Below are 14,717 nucleotides of genomic sequence, written 5' to 3'. Positions count from 1 at the left end.
CTCTGGATTATCTAATCTTCAGAAATGATCCCTGAGGGAGCAAATGTTGCCCTCTAAGGACTAACAGCTGATCCTCAGAAATGATCCCTGGGAGAGCAAATGTTACTCCCTCTGGATTATCTGTTTATCTTCAGAAATGATCCCTGAGGGAGCAAATGTTGCCCTCTAAGGACTAACAGCTGATCCTCAGAAATGATCCCTGGGAGAGCAAATGTTACTCCCTCTGGATTATCTGTTTATCTTCAGAAATGGTCCCTGAGAGAGGAAATGTTCCCGCCTCAGGATTAACTGTTGATCCATTTGAATGATTTTCCAGGGACTAATCATTAATCCATTGAGACCAAATTTTCATCCACCTGTGGATGACATGTTATCCTTGCCAGACCCATGCAGGCATGCTAGGTGAGGTTGGCTGTGCTTCTCACCACTGCACGAACATGTGTAAGAATGTGAAACTGGACAATTTAATTTCAGCTTGAGAATTTTTATTAGTGACGTCTTCCACACCCCGTGTAAAGGCACACCTCAAGGCTCTGTCATCTCGCCCGTCCTCTTCAACGTGGCAATGATTGGACTAGCAAACAAACTAAAGAAGATCGAGGGAATTCAGCACGCGATGTAGGCCGACGACATCACGGTCTGGACCACCCGGGGATCCCTAGGCGAAAAACAAGAAAGGCTGCAAGTCGACAGAGAAATCGGAGCTCCTCAGAATCGGCAGACATCCCACCCAAGCAACCCTGGAAGTCACCCTCGAGGGTCAACTCATACCCGAAAAGAACATGATAAGAATCTTGGGCATGTGGCTACAAGGCAGCCGCAAATGCAGTCACACCATTAGCCTGCTAAGCAAAGCGGCAGAGCAGGTGGGCCGCATGATCAACCGCGTCTCTCAAAAGAGATACGACATGAGAGAGGAAGACACCCTCAAGCGCGAGCTCGAGCAGAGCAGTGGAGAGTCGAACGCGCTGAGAAGACAGCTCAATGAGCTCATTAGAGAGAAACATGTAGGAGGTGAGAACAGGGCGCTCACCACGTAGAACACCAACCCCTCCCCCTATGGAGACGCAACAAAGCAACAATGAGGGAAACCTCGACAGCAAAATAGAAAATTTCATGGCTCAAATAATGGAGCAAATGAACCAAATGAAAAACGAAATTCAGCAAACTCAACAAAAGTTTGCCCTACAGGAGCAAAGCTTTAGGAATTATGTAAAAAATCAAAACACCCAAAGAGTCAATGACGCTAGAGACAGACTATTTAACGAACGAAGGTTCGGCACAGAAACACAGAGTACAACCAACTTTAACCAATCATGGCAGAACACAAACAACAGCAAATAGAAATTTGGCAGTGGAACTGCAGGGGGTACAAACGCAAGCAAGGCCTCCTCCAGCAATTTATCCACACCCAAGCAACCCCACCAGACGTAATCATCCTGCAGGAAACTAACAACTCCCCCGCACTAAGGGGCTATACATGTCAGGAAAACGGCCGTACGGCAACGCTCATAAGCAACAAAGTAGTAGCCATAGTGCACGAGGAAATTAAAGATACCCAGAAAGAACACGTAATTACGGATATAATACCCAAAAAAAAAAGGAAAGCCAACCGCACCTTTATCGTAAACCTATATAGCCCGCCCAGCCAGACCAAAGGGGATTTTATCAGACTCTTTGCGGAGGCGAAAAAGAAGGCGGGACAAAACGCACTGGTAATTGCGGGCGATTTTAATGCTAAAAGCCCAAAATGGGGCTACCCCAAAGAGGACAAAAAAGGGCACGGCATATGCACGGCGGCAGAAAGCGTGGGCTGTGAACTTCTAACCGACGAAAATCAACCGACCAGACAGGGAAACAGCGCGAGTCCAGACACGTGTCCCGACCTAAGCTTCGTCAGGGGTGCCAAGAAAGCAGAGTGGGAGAACCTGCTCGAGAACCTTGGCAGCGATCACTACATTCTAAGAATCAGCCTTACGGCGGAACAAGTCAGGAGGAAGATTGGCACGGCTCGGCTAACAGATTGGGACGCCTTTAGAGCGCACTGCAAGCAGCTCGAAGGAGGAACCATCGAATCGGCGGAGAACTGGAGCCAACAACTAAGACAAATCCAGGACCTCTACACCAAAGAGGTAGTTAGAACAGAACAGACACCCAAGGTGGACAAGCGGCTACTAAGGCTATGGGAGGCAAGACGCAGACTCACCAAGCGGTGGAAGAGACAAAAACTCAACAGAAAACTCAAAAGAAAATTGCGGACATTACCAGGCAGGCAGAGAAGTATGCGAACCAGCTGGCAAGACAGGGATGGCAACAGTTTAGCAACTCGCTGAACGGCACCCTCAGCACGGCTAGGACGTGGCAGATCCTCAAGGCCCTCTTGGATCCGAGCAAAAACAAATCGGAAAGCAGCAAAGCGATACAGCGGCTAACCCATCAATACCAAGGAACAGACGAGCAACTACTAGAGGAAGTCAAGGTCAAATGCTACGGCAAAGACCAAGTCGAAAGTTATAAAGAAGAATACCGCAGAGAAGACAACCCCACGATGGACAGACCCATCACGAGAGAAGTGATGGAAGCGGTCGCGTCGGCAATAAAAAACACAGCGGCAGGAGCAGACAAGATCCGAAACTCCTTAATTCGTAACCTCAACGACGAGGCAATAGACCAACTGGCCAAATATCTAAACACGCTATGGCAGGAAGGAAGAGTCCCGGCGGAATGGAAACACGCCGTCGTCGTGATGATCCCGAAACCAGGCAAGAAACTACAGATAGAGAACCTCAGGCCGATATCACTCACGTCGTGCCTGGGGAAGCTCTATGAGAAAATAATAACCAGAAGAATCCAAAATCATCTAGAAAAGGAGCAACTGTACCCGGACAGCACGTTTGGGTTCAGAGCCAACCTATCCACGCAAGACGTGCTACTCCAACTCAAGGAAGAAATGCTCGAAACAATGCCGAAAGCGGGCGAAAACGTAATCATGGCCATCGACATAAAGGGGGCCTTTGACAACGTGAGCCACGTGGCCATCATGGAGGGCCTGAACAACGCCAACTGCGGAAAGAGAACCCACGACTACGTCAGGGACTTTCTCAGCAACAGAACGTCAACGGTAGGGCTAGGCGAGCTAAGAAGAGACGTCTTCCACACCCCGTGTAAAGGCACACCTCAAGGCTCGGTCATCTCGCCCGTCCTCTTCAACGTGGCAATGATTGGACTAGCAAACAAACTAAAGAAGATCGAGGGAATTCAGCACGCGATGTACGCCGACGACATCACGGTCTGGACCACCCGGGGATCCCTAGGCGAAAAACAAGGCTGCAAGTCGACAGAGAAATCGGAGCTCCTCAGAATCGACAGACATCCCACCCAAACAACCCTGGAAGTCACCCTCGAGGGTCAACTCATACCCGAAAAGAACATGATAAGAATCTTGGGCATGTGGCTACAAGGCAGCCGCAAATGCAGTCACACCATTAGCCTGCTAAGCAAAGCGGCAGAGCAGGTGGGCCGCATGATCAACCGCGTCTCTCAAAAGAGATACGGCATGAGAGAGGAAGACACCCTCAAGCTAGTAAACAGCCTCATAGTCAGCCGAGTTACGTACTCCCTGCCGTACCACGCAACCACCAAGGCGGAAAGAGAACAAGCCGACACCATCCTGAGGAAGGCTTACAGGACGGCTCTCCACTTACCCAGAAACACGTCAACCGAGAAACTGCTACAATTAGGCATCAGCAGCCCTTTCAACGAACTCGCGGAAGCGCTGCTGGGAGCACAATAAGTCAGACTAAGAGGCACTCCTGTGGGACGGGCGCTCCTGAAAAGGCTGGGTCGGAACACTCGCGGACTGACAGACAGACACGCGGAGATGCCGGACCACCTTAGAGAAACCTTTAACGTTAAGCCCACACCGAGAAATATGGACCCTAACCTTCACGCAAACCGACGCAAGGCTAGGGCGGAGTACGTAGAGAAAACGCTAGCCTCGGAAGAAAACACAGTATACACGGACGCTGCCGTCTACCCGTGCGGGTCAGAACACGCAGCTGCACTGGTAGTCGTAGACAGCAAAGGAAGAATGCTAACGAGCGCCGCAGCAAAAGTCGCGGGCGCAGCGGAGGCCGAGGAAATTGCCGTCGCGCTGGCGGCAGCAGAAGGCTACAGAACCGGTCGCCCACTCAACATACTAACAGATTCGAAAGAAACGTGCAAAAACTATACAAAGGGCAGAGTCAGCAAAACGGCCCTTAGGATACTCGGCGGGGTTTTCACTCACTCACTCACTCTCCCAAAACAGTTTGTGCCAAACGCACAAGTGGAGTTGGCCGTAGGCCACTGTCAACATTGATGAGCCTGCACAGCAAGTCAAATGACCGCTGTGCTTTTTTATCAAAAACTATATTAAATGCCCAGTACAAGGCCATCTGGGTTGCAACTGCCGCCAGCAGGCTTGTCTCCTTGATGCAAATCTTCTCAAGGCAAACAGAAAAATCTGTCGTCAGAATGCCTCCTCTGTGCACTACAGTTGGTATATAGTGCGCAGCTGCAGGATCCTGTAAAAAACAAACGCACACGCAAGTTTTAGAAAAGAGTGTTTTGCAAATCATTCGAGAAATCTCAAGTTCAGACACCTCCAGCCTTGCATGTAAAGGAAGCATTTGCAAGCTTGTCCCTCCACAATGCTTAATACATAAGTCGAAACCCGCGATAGCGAAATCTCGAGAATACGGAATTCTCGCCGCAACGAAATATTTCCGAGATCCCGGCAAATGCCCATAGGGTCCAATGTATTTCGTATCTCTCGGTAACGAAACATTTTTGTACCGCAATCCCACGATAACGAAATTTGCTGCAGCGTCGGTCCGCATACTGTCTCCCATATTATGAATAACAGCGTCAAAAAAGCACTCAAATTGAGCAAACTGCAATAGCGCGCTTGCGTGGCTACAGCGAGAGCATTGGCGCCTGGCAACCTTGCAGCCGGAACAACTTTAAAAACTTTAGCCACCTTGAGCCGGTGCTAGCCACCATACCGGCGCAGCGTGTGTCCTCTGTGATCGGTTCCGCGTGGTTGTTTATCTCGGAGGCTATGTTCAGGGAAGGCAGCCTCGCAGCGACACCATCAGGGAGCGACACTAAAGGTCTCCTCGATTTGGCTACACTTTCTACACTAGTGTAGGCAGTGCTACACTCGCGTACTCGATTTGTTAGTGTAGCCAGCGCCACCTACACTTCGGCACTCGATTTGGCCAAACGCTACACGAGTTCTTCTACACTTCTACACTACGAGTTCGGCGAGTGCACTTCGTGTAAAGCCATGGCCGTAGCAGACGTTTCCGCAGCCATGCTCGTCTTGATCGACGGCGTCGAGACACGGGTATACGCCGTGCTTGACGAGCATGGCACGCATATGAAAAACGACGATGGATTCCTTTATGAGACGGAAGGTGAGTACTGATATTGGTTAAGCACGTGGGCTATGTCGCCGTTTGTGACGTGCTGCAAGTTATTTTATTTTCCTAGGCGGCCTTCGCATCAGTGTGCTACGTGTAGAGGAACCCATGCGGAACACACCTCCACCGACGGTACCGGCTGCCGTTGAGGACAGCAGTCGGGGCGCGCCGTCGCCTCTTTGGCAGACCACGCCGCCGCCAGTCTGTCAGCCCACGCCGTCGCCAGGGCCGTCATGTTATTCGCCGCCACCGTCCGGCGGCGGCGAACGCGATGCGTGGAGCGAAAGAAAATCAAGATTTTTGATTACTAAATATAAAGAAGCCAAGGACAACATTGGCAGAAAGGGTGGCTTTAGGTAAGTCGCAGCGTGTGAAATGCCGTAATGACACGTGCTTATGCGTCAGATAGCGCATATGTCTGATTTCTGCAACGCGTCATTGGCGCACTTTGTGTCGTTAACCTTTCTGACTTTGTTGCTTAAGTTTAGAGCTCACAATGTTTTCTCAGCCGTAAGCTATGGCTTGGCGTACTGGCAATGGGTATGTTTACTGTCTACTTCCAGAAGCACATCATTCATTGTTCATTGTTATTAAAAGTTACACAAAAGCATACAGGTCCATGGTATAAGCTTGGAACGTGCTGTAACTGATGCTACATCCTATAAGCTTGGAACATGCTGTATCTGATGGTATCCTTATACAAAAACTTAACAGTAGGGTACTAACGCTTGGAAAAATCTTGTTTTCTCAGGACAAAAAAGGCCATGTGGGAGAAGCTTACGGACCAAATAAACAGTGAATTTGGCTGCCACCTGACGCCACTGCAGGTGGAAAATAAATGGAAAACAATGGAGAGGGCATATAAGAAATCAAAAGCAAAAAATGGCTCGTCTGGACATTCGCGAGCAGCCTGCTTGTACGAACGGTATGGACAGCAGACATTTCAGTTGTTTGTTCAAGTAGCTATCCTCAGAAAATGATCTTTGACGTTTTTTTTTTTTTACAGGGAACTCTCCGAGGTGCTAGAAAGAGAGCACCACATTACTCCTGTGGCATTGCTTGCACCAGGAAGAATAGTTGCGTAAGTTTACAATTAAACACTTCATTTTTTCTCAGATGAAATATTTTAATATTGTGCCATCTTATGTTCACATAATGTTAACTGGCATGTTTTAGTTGTGGCTCTAATTTGCTTTCGCATGCTTGCATGCATATGTCTCTGTCGTGGAGGCCTGTACAGAGAAATCACCTTGACTAATTAATGCTTAATATTCTACAATTCACATATATAAGACCTTCTTGGATCTGAAATTAAGTTTCCACTTCTTTTTGTAGTGACCTCTCTGGCTCTTAAATACGCTATGTGTGCTGCTCTGCTTGCAGGAATGGCGAGAAACCAAGCTACCCAACAGCAAATTTCTCTGCCACTCCTTTTGCATAGTTATAGCATGGAACGAACAATTTGTTATGTTGAAATTAATGAAACTTTATTAATGAAAGTAATAGGGAAGAAGAGAACATGTTGCCCAACAATGGGCCTGATGATGAAGAGGACGAGCCCCCTGCGCCCTCCCGCAGCACCGAAGCAACGCCAGCTAGGCGACGTAGCCGGCAAGATAAAACAGCAATTGGCGGCCTCATAAAGGTGCTGCAAGAAGCGATGGCCGAGAAGAAGCAGCAGCATGAGGAGAAAATGCGTCTCCTGGAGCGCCTGGTGAAAGCCGTTGAGGCAAAAAATAAATGAACATCGAGTTCAAGTTTGCATTGCTCCTATGTGCATTCTTTTTCGGTCAGCACTGGTGCTGGGCTATTAGCTTCCTTCGGCTTTCACAATGTCCAGCATTTGCGTCACTCTCGCTGGGCTCTTCATTATTACCAACATCATCATGAGCAGGCAGGTCTGCAAGGTCTGCAATGAAGTCCCTCTCAGAATTACACATGTTATGAAGTACACACGCTCCCATGACTATACGACAACACTGCATGATTGTCTTTGCGTCGACAAGGTATAATCGTCTGAAACGTTGCTTCAGAAGCCCGAAGGTGTTCTCAATGGCAACTCTCTGTTGGCTGTGAAACTTGTTGAATCTTTTCTTCCATGCTGGAAAGCTTGAGCCATTGTCCTTGTATGGCGTTAAAAGCCAAGGCAGAAGGGGATACGCGGAATCTCCGAGTATATAAGAGTCGCCGCATTTGGCCGCAGCTTCCTCAAAGAATGTGCTTTCCCGCAAAACTCTAGCATCGTGTGCTGAACCGGGGAATCCAATAAATACATCCAGAAACTTGTTTTGGTCGTTGCATACACCTTGAAGTATTATCGAAGGAAACTTCTTCCTATTCATATATGATGCAGTTGATTCCTCAGGCTTCAGAATTTCGACATGACAGCCATCGATACATCCGACGGTATTGCGGGGACCTTTCTCCCTGCTTTTCGACAGGAAGGCCGTTTTACTGCGGGCTATGTCGGCAGCGCTTGGCCAGCATATTACCTCTTCGCTGATTGAGTGCAGAAAATTTAGCACCCTTTGTGTGCACAACACAACCGATGACTCGGATACGTCGAATCTATCAGCTGCAACTGAATACATACTTGTTTGAGCTCCAAGGTAGCACAATGTAATCAAGCGACTTTTCTCTGCTGTGATCTGAGGACGACCCGAAACACATTTAGGATAATACGGTGATAGTCGAAACCACTTGCACAAGCCCTCAAAGGTTTCACGCGAAAGTCTAAACAGTTTCTTAAATTCAAAGTCGAAATACTTTGTTGTCACCAGTTCGAAGTAGCCGTTCACTCGATGACGCTCGACCCGCGCCACTTTGCACAAGGCAACATTAAGGGTAGTGTTAAATTCGTCATCACTGTCCGAGTCAACGAGCTCCATTGCCGCTGCCACCAGATGCTCCATTTTCCACACCGCACAGGCTTACCACCACAAACAAAACGCTGCGCACATGTCAAATGCGTGGAGGAATGGCCGCAGCAGACGAAGGCTTGCACACTCCTGCACTTTCACACTCGATTTGGCCGCTACACTGAGAGCGCTAGTGTCTAGCTACACTTACACTGTCGGAACTAGCGCTACACTTGCACGGAACTTTTGTGAACCAGTGTAAAAAGTGTAGCCAAATCGAGGAGACCTTAAATCATCAGCGCTGCACTTTTAGGCCTGCGAGCGGTGCACATGTGTTCGTTGTGTGTGGTGGCGGTGTGTATGAGCAGCAGTCCGCACATTTGCGTTTGAGATGTCTCCGCCAGCCAAAAAACGAAGATTTTTGTCTCTGCAAGAGAAGGCTGCCATCATTGCTCAAGCAGAAAAAGGCAGGAAAAAAATGGATATCGCCGACGAGTACGGGATTGCGTGCAGCTCACTGTCGACAATTTTGAAAAGTAAGGCAGCCATTCTCGGTGCGCTTGAGAATGGTGCTCGAGCACAGCATAAAACAGTGACGGCTGCGGTGTTCCCGGACGTTGACAAGGCGGTGTTTGCCTGGTTCTGTGAACAGCGCGCAAACAAAGTGCCTCTGTCTGGCAAACTGCTGCAACAGAAGGCTCTGGACTTTGCCTGCATGCTCGGGCATGACCAATTCAGAGCAAGCGCTGGCTGGCTGGGCCGCTTTAAAGCCCGTCACGATATTGTGGCCAAGGTGATTTCGGGCGAAGCAGCAGGAGTGGACCCGGTGGCAACATCGTCGTGGCAGCTGACTGCCAAAGAAATCCTGGGGCAGTACGAACCCTCAGACGTGTATAATGCGGACGAAACGGGTCTATTCCATCAGATGCTGCCTTCGAAGACCTTGGACCTGAAAGGTCAAAAATGCCACGGAGGGAAGCACAGCAAGCAGCGCGTAACAGTATTGTTGTGCTCCAATATGGACGGCAGTGACAAACGGCCGCTTCTTGTCATTGGCCGGAGCAAGAAGCCCCGCTGCTTCAAGGGGAACCGCACGCTGCCTGTCCAGTACACCTCGAACGGGAAGTCATGGATGACCCGTTCAATATTTTCCAGCTGGCTTGAGGCCTTCGATGCGGACATGAGAAAGGCAGGCAGGTTGGTGAGCCTTTTTTTAGACAACTGCACCGCCCATCATGTTGATATGGAGCTCACAAACGTGTGCTTGTTTTTTTTTCCGCCCGGGTGCACTTCTGTTGTGCAGCCACTCGACCAAGGCGTCACACGAAGTGTGAAGTGCGCCTACAAAGAGAGGCTAATTCAGCGTCTCATTCTTAACCTCCATCACAAGCGCCCCACCGACGTGGACTTGTTCATGGCGCTTGAGATGCTGGCCGCTGCATGGCTTGCGACGCCTCCGACCGTGATTGAGCACTGTTTCAAGCATGCGGGCTTCGCCCCCACCCAGCAGACATCACGCGTGGACGAGTCGCCAAATGAAAGCGTGCTTGAAGAGACACTTCACGATGACTGTGCTGCCAGTGCAGTGCCACAATCGCTGGCCAACGCATGGGGTGCACTTTGTGCTGTCGACAACTATGTTGTTCCAGATGGCCTCAGTGTCGATAATTTCGTTCGCGTTGATGACGACGTAGTTGTCCATGAAGAAATGACCGATGAGGCTATCATCAGCAGCGTGTGCGAAACTGACGACACCGAGGACCAAGGTCCACAACATGGAGAGACGGTAAACCCGAACCCGAGGAATGTGTTGGACGCCTTTGACACGATCCGGTCGTTCTTAGGCGCACACGACGACGACGTGGCAATGGATCACTTCTTGCAGTGTGAGAATAGAACCATGAAGTTGCTGCAAGGCAAGGCTCGGCAAACTAAGCTGACTAACTTTTGGCAATAAATTTTCTTTTTGCGGGCTGTTTTCTATCTTTTCTGTCTCATTTTCGCGGCAACGAAATTCTCGTGAAAGCGAATTTTTTTGCTGTCCCCGGCGATTTCGTTATCGCGGGTATCGACTTATTAAAAGGTGGCTTACTAGAGCTAATTAGCTAAATAGGCCACCTAAGCAAAAATGTTGCATTCAAACCAAGTCAGCTGCTCTGCAGGTCATTTATAAGTCAATTGCTTGGATGCCTGAACAATGACTGGCTGCGATAGTGACGCCACTATGCCTCAGTGCGAGATGGAATCCTTCAATGGTGATAGAGTTTACTGTAGCAGCACACCTGATTCGAGTTCGATAGCAACTGAGAATTTCTAAGCCTCTGAAAATGTCCATGTAACAAGAATATGAAGGCTAGTATCCAAAGCTATGTTAATTATATCAAATACTGTGTATTTGTTTTCTTCAGTCTGACACAGTATATTTGTTTAACTTGTTTAAGAAACAAAAGTAATGTCAAATGCATTCTCAAGGAGAAAAAAGAACTGCATGCCCCCAGCATCCCAAAAAACATCGCTGCTCACACATGCGGTTTTAAAAACTTACAAATGGGCGGACGAAAGTCTCTACTCTTTCTTTCACCATGCTTGGCAACAGGCATACTGCTGCCGTGACTGTTGTCTCTGAAAGAGTGGCGAATGAATTTTAAATACAGTGACATGAAACATGGAGACATAAAAAGAGCACCAAAATTAAATGAAGAATAAATTCTGATCTTTATTGCTTGTTACAATATGCTTCAGTCCCAAGGTCCTGCTCCAGCCAACTTTTTACTGCATGCAGACTATATTAGTGCCTTCAAGAGGCATCAACGAAAGTGCGTTGTCATCCCAGAATGGCTGCACTGGAGATAACTAAAATAAAAGGTGCGCCACACTAACTACCCAAGCAATGCGCTACTACATTTCAGACTAGAAGGCATCAAACACATTCTTGAAGTGATAGCTGCCAATTTGGGGTTAACTAGACATAAACCAAGAACAATAGTTCAGGCAGAATGTAAAGTAGTAGCGGAGCTTGCTGTCAGGCAAGATGGTTCATAGTTTCAAGTAGTAGTAAAGCGCCAGCGCAAGACAAACAGGCATCACACATTGCCCACTTTATCTGCTTTATGCAATTTGTTTTTCAGGTGAGGAAATATAAAAAAACAACACACATGCAGAATGAACAGCTGTAAACAGTATGCATTCATGCATACAATTTCAAGATCCACAATTTGGCTTTTAGAGCTGTACAGATACTTCGCTAGTGCATTTCCTTTTTTTTATGCATAAGCTTCCAACAAATTTCTGGTGCTAAATCTTTACCACATGCATCCGTGGCCACAATGCTGTAATAAATGTGCTTCTGTACATGTTAATGACCACAAATGTAGGTGCCTCGTTGGCCTACATGGGCCTTCCCACAGGTCAACAGAATTTCATAAACAACCCTGCTGCAACATGGCACAAACTTTTTGGCCATTTTTTTCGTCCATAGCACAAAATGTGCAACAAAATTTGGGCGAGCTTTTGAGCAGCAGCAAACACAACTTGTATACCATGTCTGTCAGCTATTTTCTTTTTCATGAGCAACCTTATGTGCATATGGTATTTCGAGTTTAGCTGCATCGTTTTTTCCTCTTTGCATTGCTTCCACAATATGCACCATTTCTTTTTTTAGAAAACTGCCTCAGCATGAAGTGATAACCACACAGGGGAACCCAGCTAACAAAAACCGTTTCAACTAGCTTGTTAAAACTTAAATGCGTGATTACGTGACCTCAAAAGAGCAGATTCGAGACAAGCTGTCAATAGCTTGCATGACTATATTAGAGTGTGCCGAAGCACAAGAAAGCAGCTCCTGTGCTTCTAGTGAATATTCCCAGACCTGTAGAAACAAAATTCTCTTAAAATAATATTATGGCCCAAAACTACAACAAAATGACCGCTTACCCCCTCCAACCGAGGAAGCTTGTGCTGGCCAAGCAAAAGGACCCATATCCCAGAGGCCAGGCACCCCTGGGCTGGCGCCCAAGGACGTCAAGTTCTGGTGATGTGTACACACCTCCCCGCTCGATAGGGGTAGAATCCTCTCTCGAGTGAATCCCGCTTAAAGTGCGCAGTTGATGAGGTGAGCGAGAGAGAGCTAGGGCCTGGTTCAGCCATATCTAAGAATTGTTTGCGTGGCTCATAAAAAAAAGGGCGGGGGGATTTATTATGTGAGCTGATCCCCCTAGTCCCCGTTCTCTACGGGACTTTATTCTGTTGCAGAATGACACTTGCTCCTCAGTTCTCCAGCTTTCACTAAACAAAGACCCGTCTTTCCCTTTCCTGCTCAGCAGAGCCACAGAAGGCAGTCCCTGCAGACCAAATTAGTGATGCTCGCCTAGTGTGGCCTTCACAATGAGTGGAAGCTCATGCAATAAGGGCAGGTAGGAAGCACTATGAGCACTGCTAGGCTGCGTATTGCAATGTAGTGGTCGACACAACAAACTTCAGCACAGGTTTTCTATGAGCAGTAAGCATTTAAATGACTTTGGTAGCATTTCCTAGCTCGGACATTCAAACCATAGTGCAACATTCATAGTACTCTAGGCACTTTGCAAGGAACAAAAGCGCGACTGGAAAGCTTACATTGCTCATTGCTACACATGCCTGGGCCTTACCGATGCACTCAAAATAGGGAAAGTATTTATCTGTGGCCGTCACAAAAATGGGTGATGCATGAACTGGGTTCCACTGTGGCCGAAAAAACTGTGGGAATATTCCACTTTCATGTAATATCCTCAGTCTGTCAGTCTACAAGAGTGGAGCCCCTACACAAGTGGATACAATAAGCTATATATATGCCGACAATATACAGTATAATATGTGTACCATATACTGCAGCTTCCGAAGTGCCATCGATGCGGGCATCGAAGTCTTCAAGGAAGCCTTCCAGGTGGCGCTTCTTTCGAGCTGCATGCACAATTTTTTCTTTTGTGCGATGAAGGGCCTCTTCAAGCCGTTCCAAGACTGACACGCTTGTGATCAGCTCAAACTCCAGCTGGGCCTACAAATGGAGAATACGAGCATAAAATAACAGTAATAAAGAACTGTAGCACATCGGTTGCTTTAGGACAGAATAAAACATGGAAGCACAGGTATAACACCCAGTTTGCCATGTTACGAAGTTCACGAAAAGAAATTTGCAGGCTGCTTACATAGCTCCCAAGCAAAGAAAGAATTCGGCAGAGACCACTTATGTGCATGAGTGCGAAAGCATTACCATACAATCGTAAAGCAAAGCATACATATTCAGCCACTCTCTGCTTTAGTCTCACAGATCGTATTGAGTTCTCATGCCACTCATGGCTGCGCACAGCAGCAGATAAAGGGACACTGAGGAGAAATTGAACTTGGCTTGTATCGATAGAATACCAGCTCCTGATTATAAAAACACCGCTCTTACTGAAAACAAAGCACTTGTAAGGTAGAAAATAGCAACAACAAAATACAGGTATCGCCGCCACAGGTCAATCTCGCAAGCGCAAGAGTGGTGACGTCATAGGACAAGAGACGCCGCCTTGGAGGAATTTTCGTTCGTACATGGATCCGCGAATCTCTGAGGCTGACAAAGGCAGGTTGCGCGGTTCAATATTGAAGTAAGTTTTGTTTTAAAACCGATAGTGGACTTTTATCACCCAAGGAAGGCAGACAAATGACAACATGAATGTTGGAAGCAAAGAAAACCGATGCTTGGTGGCGCCACAGGCGGCCAGGAGAGTTTCGATTTATGGCGCTTCGCGCGTCTATGAGCTTTGCGTGCCCCGTGGTTTTGTTTTTGACGCGCCTCGATTTACAAGCGCCGAACAGCAGAGGAACTCCAAGTGCCACTTCAAGTGCTAGTTAACCTTCGAAGGAGCCTGTGAACGCTTGTCAGATGATCGCCACGGTCGATGAAAAAATGATGGCACGATGGTCGGTGATCGTACAAGGCAGCACTTGTGTCTTCGCACACACACCCGACGAAACGTTCCTAGCTGTGCCAGTCAACACTGAACTACTTAATGGAAATCGTTTGTTAGGGACGGGAGACAAGGTACAAGGCAGTTCAGAAAAATTGCTGATGGCCTAGCTTTGTTAGGCCAGGATATACGTAGCGAAAGTGCGGATATTTCTGCATTGTAAGAGTGCATTCACTAGATGCGCCTTTATTGATGGTAGTACCTTGAGCCATTGTGGTAGCGTCTCCGCCTCAAACGCCAAATGCCCTGGTTCGATTCCGAACTTCGGCACAGGATTTTTTTTTATTCAGTGCGTGGGTGGGGGGTTCAGTGGCTCCCATAGATGCCGCCACCGAATACATTGGTTAGAAGCTAAGCGTAGGCTCTGCTAAGGCGCGTTTATGCTCCGCAAAACGCGCGCGCGTGCT

At 47.9% G+C, this 14,717-nt stretch overlaps 2 protein-coding genes across 8 annotated transcripts in view; one reads left to right on the top strand and one right to left on the bottom strand.

Annotated features, from left to right (window-relative positions):
• Nucleotides 1-463: 463 nt before the first annotated feature.
• The window catches only part of LOC144112654 (uncharacterized), a 104,014-nt gene continuing 89,760 nt past the window's right edge, over nt 464-14,717 (bottom strand). For all 6 annotated transcript variants that reach the window (XM_077645468.1, XM_077645467.1, XM_077645469.1 and 3 more), the window contains 3 exons: nt 13,181-13,355; nt 10,869-10,945; nt 464-4,565 (listed from right to left, as the gene is read on the bottom strand). In XM_077645468.1, coding sequence (XP_077501594.1) covers nt 4,293-4,565; nt 10,869-10,945; nt 13,181-13,355 — 525 coding nt within the window. In that variant the 3' untranslated portion in view covers nt 464-4,292. The remainder of the gene's footprint in view (nt 4,566-10,868; nt 10,946-13,180; nt 13,356-14,717) is intronic.
• LOC144112656 (uncharacterized) lies at nt 4,574-7,233 on the top strand. Of its 2 annotated transcripts, none has more exons than XM_077645470.1 (5): nt 4,574-5,459; nt 5,536-5,821; nt 6,217-6,390; nt 6,472-6,546; nt 6,966-7,233. In XM_077645470.1, the coding sequence occupies exons 1-5, from the start codon at nt 5,330-5,332 to the stop codon at nt 7,207-7,209; spliced, it is 909 nt and encodes a 302-aa protein (XP_077501596.1). In that variant the 5' UTR covers nt 4,574-5,329; the 3' UTR covers nt 7,210-7,233. The 2 variants fall into 2 exon arrangements, with proteins under 2 accessions (XP_077501596.1, XP_077501597.1); XM_077645471.1 differs by having other exon boundaries at nt 6,849-7,093.

Source organism: Amblyomma americanum, chromosome 1 (assembly GCF_052857255.1).
Source record: "Amblyomma americanum isolate KBUSLIRL-KWMA chromosome 1, ASM5285725v1, whole genome shotgun sequence".
NCBI classification, from domain to species: domain Eukaryota; kingdom Metazoa; phylum Arthropoda; class Arachnida; order Ixodida; family Ixodidae; genus Amblyomma; species Amblyomma americanum.
Note: the sequence above shows the minus strand (reverse complement) of the source record. Positions and strands in the feature narration are given on the sequence as shown.

What these genes read in the sequence shown, in the direction of transcription:
- LOC144112656 (XM_077645470.1), top strand. Translation starts at nt 5,330, where the DNA reads ATGGCCGTAGCAGACGTTTCCGCAGCCATGCTCGTCTTGATCGACGGC. An exon ending in GGCAGAAAGGGTGGCTTTAG is followed by an intron (nt 5,822 to 6,216) that starts GTAAGTCGCAGC and finishes TTGTTTTCTCAG; the next exon opens with GACAAAAAAGGCCATGTGGG. An exon ending in GCAGCCTGCTTGTACGAACG is followed by an intron (nt 6,391 to 6,471) that starts GTATGGACAGCA and finishes TTTTTTTTACAG; the next exon opens with GGAACTCTCCGAGGTGCTAG.